The sequence below is a fragment of the Heterodontus francisci genome, chromosome 30 (genome assembly GCF_036365525.1).
Source record: "Heterodontus francisci isolate sHetFra1 chromosome 30, sHetFra1.hap1, whole genome shotgun sequence".
NCBI lineage: Eukaryota > Metazoa > Chordata > Chondrichthyes > Heterodontiformes > Heterodontidae > Heterodontus > Heterodontus francisci.
This window is the reverse complement of record NC_090400.1, coordinates 5458017-5471774: the sequence shown is the minus strand read 5'-3', so window position 1 is coordinate 5471774 and position 13758 is coordinate 5458017. Positions and strand designations below refer to the sequence as shown.

Below are 13758 nucleotides of genomic sequence, written 5' to 3'. Positions count from 1 at the left end.
ATCTCTTTCTCACGGAACTGAAGAACCATTGAAGACACGTAAACTCAAAGAGAGAAAGGTCTCCTATGTGAACAAGATTTAAGAAGAATACAACAAAACCCAACAAAAAGTAAGAGCAGTCTACAATCAAAGACTCTATGGTGAGCTGGAAACACAGAAACAGTAACAAGAAAGCCGCTTCTGATATTGCCTCAAACCTCTCCATTTATTTTTTCTTCTGCTCTTTTCTGTCCTTATTTCAATGTGTGTATCAAATATGCATGCTAGCGTGGGGCGCGGTGTGTATCCGTAGGTGTTAATTGAATTAAAGTTTAAGTTTCAGTTTTAATAAAACTTCACTTTTCTTCTGTAAACCTAAAGAAAACCTGGCGTGCTCATTTCTTTGCCTTATAATTGGAAAGCTGTGAACAAGGATTCACAATGAGGGAGCTCAAAACACAGTGTGTTTAAATTAAACCCTGTTACAATAAGACCAGGTGAAGACAGTAAAAGACCCCTAGACACCTTTCTCACCAGGTCATAATAGAAATTTGGGTGCTAGGGTCCAGAATTTTACCCACAGACAAATGAGTGAAATTGGAAGTGGGAAGCCAAATTGTTCCCAATCAAAAAGAGCAAGGTTTTAATACAGGTTCTCTTGTGGTTGTGTGTGCTTGAAAACGAACATGTCTAAAACTGAAGCGAGTAGCTCTCCAAGTCAGGGTGAAGTAACTTGGGATAAGTTAAAAGCATTGTCTATGGAGGAGTTGAGGAAAATGGCTGAGCAGTGTGGGATCACTGTACGTGGCAAGGCTAGGCAGTCTGAACCAAATTTACAGATGACACAAAACTGGGTGGGAGGGTGAGTTCTGAGGAGGATGCAGAGAGGCTTCCGGGTGATTTGGACAAGTTGAGTGAGTGGGCTAACGCATGGCAGATGCAGTATAATGTGAATAAATGTGAGGTTATCCACTTTGGTAGCAAAAACAGGAAGGCAGATTATTATCTGAACAGCTAAGAACTGAGAGAGGGGAATATGCAGCGAGACCTGGGTGTTCTCATCCACCAGTTGCTGAAGGTAAGCATGCTGGTCCAACAGGCGATAAAAGAGGCAAATGGTATGTTGGCCTTCATAGTGAGAGGATTCGAGTGCAGGAGCAGGGATGTCTTGCTACAATTATACATGGCCTTGGTGAGGCCACACCTGGAATATTGTGTGCAGTTTTGGTCTCCTTATCTGAGGAAGGATGTTCTTGCTATAGAGGGAGTGCAGCGAAGGCTTACCAGACTGATTACTGGGATGGTGCGACTGACGTATGAGGAGAGATTGAGTCAGTTAGGATTTTATTCACTGGAGTTGAGAAGAGTGAGGGGGGATCTCATAGAAACCTATAAAATTCTAACAAGACTTGACAGGGTAGATGCATGAAGGATGTTCCCGATGGTGGGGGAGAACCAGGGGTCATAGTCTAAGGATACAGGGAAAACCTTTCAGGACTGAGATGAGGAGAAATTTCTTCACCCAGAGAGTGGTGAGCTGTGGAATTTGCTACCACAGAAAGCAGTTGATGCCAAAACATTGCATGTTTTCAAGAAGGTGTTAGATATAGCTCTTGGGTCTAAGGGATCAAAGGGTATGGGGCGAAAGCGGGAACAGGTTACTGAGTTGGAAGATGAGCCATGATCATCATGAATGGCGGAGCAGACTCGAAGGGCCGAATGGCCAACTCCTGCTCCTATTCTCTATGTTTCTATGTTTCTGAGGTTAGTGGCCCACCATTTTTCCCCTGAATCTGAAGAAGTAGAAACAGGGTTAGAGGTAGACTCCGACGGGGTATTGCTAGCAAAGATACAATTGGAACAAAGGAATTTTGAATTACGGGAGAGAAAAAGAGAGAGAGAGGCAGGAGAGGGAGAAAGAGAGAGATTTCCAGAATGAACGGGAAGAAAATGAAAGGCAGGAGAGAGAGAGAGAGACAAAGAATATTCCATGAAGAATGCGAAGAAAGCGAGTTGAAGCTGCTTGAGTTAACTAGGGAGCTACAGAGTAACCATAGTGAAAGCATGACCAATATGGAGGAGCAGAATTCAAGAGTGGGTACAAGATTGCTAAACCTCGCTCAATTAATTCCAAAATTCAATGAGGAAGATGTGTAAGTGTTTTTTGTGTCTATCGAGAAACTGGCAAGCCAGCTAAAATGGCCAGCTAAGACCTGGCCTCTTTTACTGCAAAGCAACTTAACTGAAAAAGCCCATTTGGTTTATTCCCTGTTGCCTGATGAGAGTTCATCAAATTCTGAACTGACCAAAAATGCTATCCTCGGGACATATGAATGAGTACCTGAATCCTACTGCCAAAAGTTTAGAACCCTCAAAAAGCAAGCTAATAAAACTTATCTGGAGTTTGAAAGCAAGCAAGCAGCTGGCTTTTGACCAGTGGTTGAGGGCTTTAAAAATACAACTCAGCTATGAGACTCTCAGAGAAGTAATCCTGTTAGAGGAATTTAAGCACTCTCTCCTATTCTCAATAAAGACCCATGTAGAGGAGCAACAGGTTCAGGGAGCCCAGCAAGCAGCCGTTCTAGCCGATGAGTTTGCTTTAATTTACAACTCGGTTTCCCAGGGAGAACCTTCCTTAATCACCCCCACAAATACGAAAAGGAGAAAGGAAAGCAGGAGACACAGGGTGCCCTCTTCCAGCCAAAAACGAAGGTGCTTTGAGCAACAGTGAGACCCAGAGACCTGTGTGCTTCCATTGTAATAAAGCAGGGCATTTAAAAGCTAACTGTTGGAAACTAAAGAGGAAACCAGTCGGGCTAATCAGGGCACACTCGCTCAGTGATGAGGGCCTGATGCAAAGCACAGCAGAACCATCTATGGCTTTAACTGCAGTAAGATTGCAACACAGGAAGCTTGCGAGGGCCAGTGCAGGAAAGGTTAATAGGATTCCTGAAGGCTATCAGGGCTTTGTATCTGAAGGTAAGTTAACCCCATGCCCCTCGTGTGGGGCAAGCAAGCCCATAGTGATTCTCAGGGACACAGGGGCCACTAGATCCCTTTTACTGGGAAAAGGTCTGACCTTTCCCCCAGCGAGTGCAGTGAACACCAAAATGGTGGTGAATGGTATTGAAGGGCAGTGTATGCTTGTACCTGTACATCGGGTGCTCCTGGAGTGTGACCTAGTTTCGGTACCAGTGACCATAGGGATTGTCCCTAGTTTGCCTGTGGACGGGGTTGACCTGCTCCTAGGTAATGATCTGCCAGGGGTACAGGTGGTAGCCCCCCGAGTAGTGAAAGAAAGACTGCAGGAGGCCAGAGAGACAGGGCAGTGGCGGGAGAAGGACGCCTTGCAGTGTCACTGAATGTGCAGTGGATCAGGCCATGACCAAACCCGCTCCCCCGGAGGAGACTGCATTGGCACTGCAGGCAGATGACCATGCGGTCTGCCTGTCCAAGACTTTCTTTGGAAAGATCGGAGGCCCAGGGAATGAATTAATGGATTTTCCCTAGGTGAGGCTCAGCGAGCTGACCCAGTATTGTGAGAGTTAGCTTAGGTTGCCCAGTCTGAAAGTGAAACAGAGGGAGTCCCTGATTGGTACTATTTAAAGAATGAGGTACTGATGAGGAAATGGAGTTCTCCTCACAGAACTGATGGCAAGGAGTGGACAGTAGTTCACCAGTTAGTGGTGCCACAGAGGTACCAGGGAGAAATATTAAGAAGGGCCCATGAGACTACAGTGGCTCTACATGCCGGGATACGAAAGAATAAAGCCTGCATAAGACAGCGGTTTGATTGGCCAAAACTCTACAAAGATGTGGTGGAGTACTGCAGTAGTTGTCACATGTGCCAGGTTGAGGGGAAACCCTAACCTCCAGTGAAACCTGCACACCTAAGTCCTGTACTAATGTTAGGAGGACCCTCCAGCCGAGGGCTGGTGAATGATAAGGGACCATTGCCGAGTACAAAAGGGGACAGGCAGGCACATGGCTGGAAATAGTTTAGAAGGAGAAGGGGAAAAAGTGAGCAAGAGGACAGGTTAAAGGAATTATGGGAAAAATTCTGGATGAAAACCCGAACTGTCCGGTCAACCGACCCCGAAAAATGTGAAAAATTAGACCCCCCCCCCATCCTATGTAAATGCAGACTCTGGAAGCACCCCACCAGAGTTGCTAACAGCATGTACAGAGACAAAGAGAGACCTCTAGGAGGCACAAAAACAATGGAGGGTGATGCCTCACCTACTCGAAGTGTCACAGGCGGTGCAGTTAAGTCTGCACAAATACCTGCAGGTAGGGTTGTCCCAGAGAAGAAAAAGGTGAGTAAGAAAGACTCCTCCCCCACAGTCAGAGAAAAAGGGAACCACCCATCCCCTGAAATCAAAAGTCTTTGCATGACTCAGAGAGTTCAGCTCTAACTCTCCTGAGGGAAAAAAGGGTGAAATTAAAACAGCCGTAGCACCCAGGAAGGATCATTTTTAATATGCTTTAAAATTGGTGAATGAATAGCAATGAATGAGAGAAATGCATGTTTTTTCTTTCTGTATCTTATATTTCTCTCAAACCCTGTAATGAAATAAGCAGTTTTTCTTCAAATCGCATTTCATTCACCTGGATGTGGAGGTGTCAGGCAAGCCCCCCACCTGCCAATGTTCACCACATGAACATTGATTTTAAACAGTTGCTGGCGAAGAAAGAACTTGCTTCAAAAAAAACTATTGGAAACTTTGGCTGGAGAAAGATATTCGCATATCCACAGACATTACTTCAAAGAATAAAGGGGCTATTCCTTGCTCCAATTTAATCCACAATGGACTTTTGATTACCAGACATTGAAGATGGAAAGGCCAGCATTCTAGGTTAACTGACGTGGGCGGACCAGTTTGTTCACATGGCTGGCTGACTGTTGGAGTTTTTTGAATTTGCATTACCAACAAGGAATTTGAAATCAGAAGGCTGTTTGCTCCTGGACTGAGAACACCTCTCTCCTGTCTGCTCCCATCTCTTTCTCACAGAACCGAAGAACCATTGAAGACACGTAAACTCAAAGAGAGAAAAGTCTCCTATGTGAACAAGGTTTAAGAAAAATATTGGACCCCAACGAAAAGTAAGAGCTCTCCACAGTCAAAGACTCTATGGTGAGCTGGAAACACAGAAACAGTAACAAGAAACCCACTTCTGATATTGCCTCAAACCTCTTCATTTATTTTTCCTTCTGCTCTTTTCTGTCCTTATTTGCATGTGTATCGCGTATGCATGCTGGCGTGAGGCGTGGTGTGTATCCGTAGGCGTTAACGGAATTAGAGTTTAAGTTTTAATAAAATTTCACTTTTCTTCTTTAAACCTGAAGAAAACCTGGCGTGCTCATTTCCTTGCCTTATAATTGGAAAGCTGTGAATAAGGATTCACAACAAGGGAGCTCAAAACACAATGTGTTTAAATTAAACCCTGTTACAATAAGACTAGGTGAAGACAGTAAAAGACCCCTAGACACCTTTTTTGCCTGGTCGTAACAATATGAAAGACAGCAAAGAATGACTAAAAGATTGATTAGGAGGGAATAATTAGAGTACGAGAGAAAACGTGCTCGAAAAATAGAAGCAAACAGTAAGAGTTTTTACAGATATTTTTTTAAAAAGTGTTAACAAAGTGAGTGTTGGTCCTATAGAAAGTCAGTCTGGGGAATTAATAAGGGATAATAAGGAGATGGCAGATGAATTGAACAAGTATTTTGCATCGGTCTTCACTATAGAAGAAACAAGTAACACCCCAGAAATAGCTGTAAATCAGGAAATGGAAGGGAGGGAGGAACTGAAGAAAATTACAATCACCAGGGAAGTAGTACTGAGAAAATTGTTGGAGCTGCGGGCTGACACGTCCCCAGGTCCAGATGGACTTCATCCAAGGATCCTAAAAGTAGTGGCTGGTGAGATAGTTGATGTGTTGGCTTTAATTTTCCAAAATTCCCTCGATTCACGGAAGGTTCCATTTGGTTGGAAAATAGCAAATGTAATTTGTTTGTTAAAAATGGGAAGGCGACAGAAAGCAGGAAACTACAGGCCAGTTCGCTTAACATCTGTCATAGGGAAAATGTTAGAAACTGTTGTTAAAGACGTTATAGCAGGGCATTTAGAAAAATACAAGGTAATCAGGCAGAATCAACATGGTTTTGTGAAAGGGAAAAGGGAAAAATTTATTGGAGTTCTTTGAAGAAGTAACATGTGCTATGGATAAAGGGAACCGGTTCTTAGGTTTTCAGATGGCATTTGATAAGGTGCCACATCAAAGGTTATTGCTGAAAATAAAAGCTCATGGTGTAAGAGGTAACATATTGACATGGATAGAAGATTGGTTAGCTGACAAGAAACAGAGAGTAGGCATAAATGGGTCATTTTCTGGTTGGCAAGGTGCAATGAGTGGTGTGCCACAGGGATCAGTGCTGGGGTCTCAACTATTTACAATTTATATAAATGACTTGGATGAAGGCACAGACGGTATATGTGCTAAAATTGCTGATGACACAAAGATAGATAGGAAAATAAGTTGTAAAGAGGACATAAGGAGGCTACAAAGGGATAGGTTAAGTCAGTGGGCAAAGATCTGTCAAATGGAGTATAATGTGGAAGAATAAAAAAGAAGCATATTATTTAAATGGTGAGAGATTGCAGAGCTCTGAGAGACAGAGGGATCTGGGTGTCCTAGTGCAGGAATCGCAAAAGGTTAGTCTGCAGGTTCAGCAAGTAATTAGGAAAGCTATTAGAATGGTATCGTTTATCATGAGGGGAATTGAATACAAAAGTGGGGAGGTTATTCTTCAGTTATACAGGGCATTGGTGAGACCACATCTGGAGTACTGTGTACAGTACTGGTCTCTTATTTAAGGAAGGATGTCAATGCGTTGGAAGCAGTTCAGAGAAGGTTTACTAGACTAATACCTGGAATGAGCGGGTTTTCTTATGAGGAAAGATTGGACAGGCTCGGCTTGTATCGACTGGAGTTTAGAAGAGTAAGAGGTGACTTGATTGAAACACATAAGAACCTGAGGGGTTTTTAACAGGGTGAATGTGGAAAGTATGTTTCCCCTTGTGGAAGAATCTAGAACTAGGGGTCATTATTTAAAAAGAAGGGGTCACCATTAAAGACAGAGATGAGGAGAAATTTTTTTCTCTCAGATGATCGTGAGTCTTTGGAATTCTCTTCCTCAAAAGGCAGTGGAAGCAGAGTCCTTGAATATTTGTAAGGCAGAGGTAGATAGATTCTTGATAAGCAAGTGGGTGAAAGGTTATTGGGGGTAGGTGGGAATGTGGAGTCGGGGTTACAATAATATCAGCCATGATTTTATTGAATGGTGAAGCAGGCTCGAGGGGCTGAGTGGCCTACTCCTGCTCCTAATTCGTATGTTCGTATGTAAGACTGACAAAGAGTGAATGAGAACAGAATGGCAGTTAACAGTAAAGGGAATATAAAAATCTTCTACTGGTTTGGAAATAGTAGTGGGTAGTATGAGGCAGGTTTAGGCCTATGCGGGACAAAGAGGGTGATATATACTTAGATGCTCAAGGTAAGGCTAGAATACTTAATGAGTACTGCATATTGGTGTTTACTAAGGTAGAGGATGCTGACAAAATATTGATAAAAGCGGAGATGGTAGAAGGAATGGATGGGGTGAAAAATGAGAATCAGGAGATACTGGAAAGTTTGGCAATGCTTAGAATGGCTCAGTCACCTATTCTAGAATTCTTGCATCCAAGGTTGCTAAAGGAAGTGGGTATGGAGATAGTGGAAGGGCTTTCCATAATCTTCCAATCTTCTCTAGATAAGGGTGAGGTGCTAGACGATCGAAGAGAGGCAAATGTGACACCCTTATTCAAGAAAAGGTGTAAGGACAGTACTAGCAACTACAGGCCAGTCAGTTTAACATCAGTGGTGGGTCAGGTATTTATAATCAGGGATAAAATCAACAGGCACTTGGAGAGGTTTCAGTTAATTAAGAAGAGCCAGCACAGATTTGTGAAAGGGAGATCATGCTTGACAAATCTAATTGAATTCTTTGATGAAGTAACAGAGAAGGTTAATGATGGAAATGCAATGATGTTGTGCATTTAGATTTCAAGAAAGGGTTTGACAAAGTACCACCCAAATAGCTAGTTAACATAATTAAGGCTTACGGAATAGCAGGATATCAGCTTTAATAAAAAAAATTGGTTTAAGGACGGAAAACAGATAGTCATCATAAATGGCTGTTTTTCAGACTGGAGGTTGTAGATAGTGGTGTTCCCCAAGGGTCAGTGCTTGGACCACTGCTTTTTCGATATGTATAAATGAATTGGATATTGGAATAGAGAATAAAGTTCTCAAAACTTGCTGATGATGCCAAACTTGGAGGTGTGGCAAACAGTAACGATGAAACAAATCTTCTGCAACGGGACATAGACAGACTAGCAGAATGGGCAGCCAAGTGGCAAATAGAATTTAATACAGCAAAGTGTGAGGTGATGCATTTTGGCAGAAGGGATAGGGAGAGACAAATAGACTGTATGGTACAGTTCTAAAGAGTGTTCAGGGACAGACAGACCAAGGGATTCATGTGCATTGATCTTTGAAGATGGCAGGATATATTGAGAGAGGAATTAGCAAAGCAGATGGGATCTTGGGCTTCATAAGTATTGAGTGTAAAAGAGGGAAAGTTATGTTGAACCTTGATAAAGCTCTGGTTAGGCCACAAATAGAGAACTGAGTCCAGTACTGGTCACCACACTTTAGGAAGGATGTAAATGTCCTTGAGAAGGTGCAGAGGAGATTTACCAGAATGGTTCCAGGGACGAGGAATATTTGCGACAAAGTTAGGTTGGAGAAGCTGAGTTGTTTTCTCTGGAGCAAAGAAGATTGAGGTGAGATTTCAAAGAGTTGTACAAGATTATGACAGGTTTAGATAAGGTAGACAAAGAAAAACTGTTATAAAAACAAGAAATGCTGGAATCACTCAGCAGGTCTGGCAGCATCTGTGGAAAGAGAAGCAGAGTTAACGTTTCGGGTCAGTGACCCTTCTTCGGAACTGTTCCCATTAGCTGATGGCATAAGGACCAGAGGACACAGATTTAAGGTTTGAGGCAAGAGATGCAGAGGGAATGTGAGGACGAACGTTTTTTACACAGCGAGTGGTAATGAGGGTGGTGGAAACAGAGACAATCAATGGCCGTGATTTTATATGGGCAATGGGGGTTTCGACCACCGGCAAAAGTGCCAGTGAGAGCTCAGCGTCGCCTCCTCTGGAGAAGGCATGCTGGATCGATTCCTAATATGCACTGAAGTGGGCAGCGGCGGGTCTTCCTTGGGATCAAGGACCCCAGTGGGAGAAGTTCCAGCTGCTGAGAGCTGTTGGCCAATCAGAGGCTGGCAGCTGTTTAACTGAGCAGCGTCACTGCAGAGGTGATGGCTGCTGCCGGTATTGGAACTACTGGTAGCCATGGCTGGCCGAGGGACCCAGGCCACAGGTAGGTCAGGACGGAAGGGGTTTTGTGGCTTGGGATCGTGGGGGAGGGGGGGTTTAGGGGGGGTCAGCAGCCAGGGCGGGGTGGGGGTGGGGGGGGGTGGGGGGTGGTGGTCGCTCTCAGCCTTCCCCACTTCACAATGCCAGGACCCTCATTCAAGCACAAAGTGCCTTTTAACGAGAGCCCCACCCACCCCCGAAGCCAGCAAGCAACCTGAACAGGTTTGCTTGACAGGCTCCCCGTGTGGTGAGAGGCCCACCTGCTGCTGGAATGAGGCCATTCATTGGGCATTAACTGCCCTCTTAAGGGCCTCAATTAGCAGCATGGTGGGAAGGCTAGTCACAGGGCTTCCTACCCCAGACTTAATTTGGGTGGAAGCAGGGAGGTGGCGGGGTCCCCCCACCACCCTGTCACCATCCCGCCCGATTATATGCTCACCCGTCTCCAAACCTGGCACAGGGGAGAGCATAAAGCTCCCCCCAATAATTTCAAAAGGAAATGGGCCCTTCAAGGGAAATAACTTTGCAGGACTACGGAGTAGAGCAGGGGAATGGGATTGACTGGATTGATTGAAATAAAGCCGGAGTAGATTCGATGGCCAAATTGCTTCCTTCTATGCCGTAAATGACTCTATGGAACTAAGACACTATGACTCACCTCCTGCCAATATTCCAGTGACTATGGTTACACATGAAAAATGGCCATGTGAGCAAGGTGCCGGATATAATAGTACAGTGTGAGGACGGAGAGACATTAGCCCCTGAATTCCACAGTGTTGGTTACACTCATGTTGCATCCCAGAGGCAGACCTTTCACCCAACTACACTCTCCAGCACTGATCTCGAGGTGGAACAATATCCTCAGTACTTTAAAGAGAGCGGGTGAAGGGTGACAATTGACGGTAAAGAACAAAAAGAAAAAATATTTAAATTCCTACCAATGACACCAAGTTTTGCATCAAACATCAGTGAGATTCCAATGGGAAGTGCAATTAGACAGAATCCAATGAATTGAATGATAGCTCCCAATTTTTGCTTCCCAATTCCTCTTAACACTCCACCACTTACAGCCTGTAGAACAGATAAACAGAATATATTAGTGATTACATAACATTCTGCTGTCGTTTGTACAGGAATGAAACCAAACCTAATGAATAAACATGTCCTCAAATCATTCATAACCAGTAGTTTACATTTCGAACACAGTCATTGATATTATGTAGCAACAGCCTGACATAGTCAGACTCATGGAATCATACCTTACAGACAACGTCCCACACTGCCATCACCATCCCTGGCTATATCCTGTCTCACCGGCAGGACAGACCCAGCAGAGGTGGCGGCACAGTGGTATACAGTCGGGAGGGAGGTGCACTGGGAGTCCTCAACATCGACTCCGGTCCCCATGAAGTCTCATGGCATCAGGTCAAACATGGGGAAGGACACCTCCTTTTGATTACCACCTACTGCCCTCCCTCAGCTGATGAGTCAGTACTACTCCATGTTGAACTCCACTTGGAGGAAGCACTGAGGGTAGCAAGGGCACAGAATGTACTCTGGGTAGGGGACTTCAATGTCCATCAGCAAGAGTGGCTCGGTAGCACTGCTACTGACCGAGCTGGCCAAGTCCTAAAGGACACAGCTGCTAGACTGGGTCTGCAGCAGGTGGTGAGAGAACCAACAAGACAGAAAAGCAGACTTGACTTTGTCCTCACTAAGCTGCCTGCCGCAGATGCATCTGTCCATGACAGTATTGGTAGGAGTGACCACCGCACAGTCCTTGTGGGGACAAAGCCACATTGAGGATGCCCTCCATTGTGTTATGTGGCACTGCCACTGTGCTAAATGGGATAAATTTTGAACAGATCTAGCAATGCAAAACTGGGCATCCATGAGACACTGTGGGCCATCAGTAGCAGCAGAATTGTATTCAACCACAATCTGTAACCTCATGGCCCAGCATTTCCCCCACTCTACCATTACCATCAAGCCAGGAGACCAACCCTGGTTCAGTGAAGAGTGCAGGAGGGCATGCCAGGAGCAGCACCAGGCATACCTCAAAATGAGGTGTCAACCTGGTGAAGCTACAACACAGGACTACTTGCATGTCAAACTGTGTAAGCAGCATGCAAAAGACAGAGCTAAGCGATCCCATAACCAACGGATCAGATCTAAGCTCTGCAGTCCTGCCAAATTCAGCCGTGAATGGTGGTGGACAATTAAACAACGAACTGGAGAAGGTGGCTCCATAAATATCCCCACCTCAATCCCCACCTCCCATCAGTGCAAAAGATAAGGCTGAAGCATTTGCAACAATCTTCAGCTAGAAGTACCAAGTTGATGATACAAATCAGCCTCCTCCTGAAGTCCCCAGCATCACAGATGTCAGATTTCAGCCAATTCAATTCCTTCTGCGTGATATCAAGAAACGACTGAAGGCATTGGATACTGCAAAGGCTATGGGCCCTGACAATGTTCCGGCAATAGTACAGAAGATCTGTGCTCCAGAACTTGCCGCACCCCCAGCCAAGCTGTTCCAGTACAGCTACAACACTGGCATTTACCCTGCAATGTGGAAAATTGCCCCAAGTATGTCCTGTACACAAAAAGCAGGACAAGTCCAATCCGGCCAATTACCACCCAGTCTACTCTCAAGCATCAGTAAAGTGATGGACAGTGTCATCAACAGTGCCATCAAGCGGCACTTGCTGAGCAATAACCTACTCAGTGACGCTCATTTTGAGTTCCACTAGAGCCACTCAGCTCCTGACCTCATTGGTTCAAACATGGACAAAAAAGCTGAATTCAAGAGGTGAGGTGAGAATGACTGCCCTCAACATCAAGGCAGCATTTGACCGAGTATGGCATCAAGGAGCCCGAGCAACACTGAAGTCATTGGGAATCGGCCGAAAACTCTCTGCTGGTTGGAGTCATACCAAGCACAAAGAAAGATGGTTGTGGTTGTTAGAGGTCAATCATCTCAGCTCGAGCACATCACTGCAGGAATTCCTCAGCGTCAGAAGCATCTTCAGCTGCTTCATCAATGACCTGCCTTCAATCATAAGATCAGAAGTGGGGATGTTTGCTGATGATTGGATAATGTTCAGCACCATTCACGACGACTCAGATACAGAAGCAGTCAGTGTAGAAATGCAGCAAGAACTGGACAATATCCAGGCTTGGACTGATCAGTGGCAAGTAACATTCACACCACATAACTGCCAGGCAATGACCATCTCCAACAAGAGAGAATCTAATCATCTCCCCTTGACATTCAATAGCATTAACCATCGCTGAATCCACCACTATCAACATCCTCGGGGTTACCATTGAGCATAAACGGAACTGGAATAGTCATATAAATACTGTGGCTACAAGAGCAGGTCGGAGGTTAGGTATCTTGCGGCAAGTAACTCACCTCCTGTCTCCCCAAAGCCTGTCCACCAACTACAAGACACAAGTCAGGAGTGTGATGGAATACTCTCCACTTGCCTGGATGGGTGCAGCTCCAACAACACTCAAGAAGCTCAACACCGTCCAGGACAAAGCAGCCCGCTTGATTGTTTGCAAATTTGCAGCCATTCACTCCCTCCACCACCAAAGCACAGTGGCAGCAGTGTGTACCATTTACAAGATGCACTGCAGCAATGCACCAAGGCTCCTTAGGTACCTTCCAAACCTGCGACTTCTACCAACTAGAAGGACAAGGGCAGCAAATGCATGGGAACACCAGCACCTGCAAATTCCCCTCCAAGTCACACACCATCCTGACTTGGAACTATATCGCCATTCTTTCACTGTTGCTGGGTGAAAATCCTGGAACTCCCTTCCTAACAGCACTGTAGGTGTACCTATCTCACATGAACTGCAACAGTTCGAAAAGGCAGCTCACCACCACCTTCTCAAGGGCCATTAGGGATGGGCAATAAATGGTGGTCTAGCCAATGATGCCCACATCCCATGGATGAATGAATAAAAAAAACTGCTCTCTTTCCGTCAAACTTTAGCTTAAAACAAATAAATTAAAATTAAAAGTGCAGTGATCCCAGAACAGAAACACTTCAAACCATTTAGAGATAGCAGGCATTGGGGATGAATTCCTTTACCCTTCTCCCCCTTTAGCTTCAGTGGTGGTTCAGGCGGAGACTCCTTTTATGGAGGCATTTACCATGTGGACGATCCCACAGAAACCACATTTAGATATCTTTCACTATCAACACTGTCGATATCATTCTGAATTGCTTCACTCCTCCGGATATTACGAAGCAGCTGACTGCACTGGATCCAGTCAA

The 13758-nt window shown here is 44.9% G+C and overlaps 1 protein-coding gene across 1 annotated transcript in view; it reads right to left on the bottom strand.

Annotated features, from left to right (window-relative positions):
- LOC137346460 (multidrug and toxin extrusion protein 1-like) overlaps positions 1 to 13758 on the bottom strand; it is a 69401-nt gene that overhangs the window by 9642 nt on the left and 46001 nt on the right. Inside the window, exon 14 of the mRNA XM_068009911.1 lies at positions 10405 to 10537. Coding sequence (XP_067866012.1) covers positions 10405 to 10537 — 133 coding nt within the window. The remainder of the gene's footprint in view (positions 1 to 10404; positions 10538 to 13758) is intronic.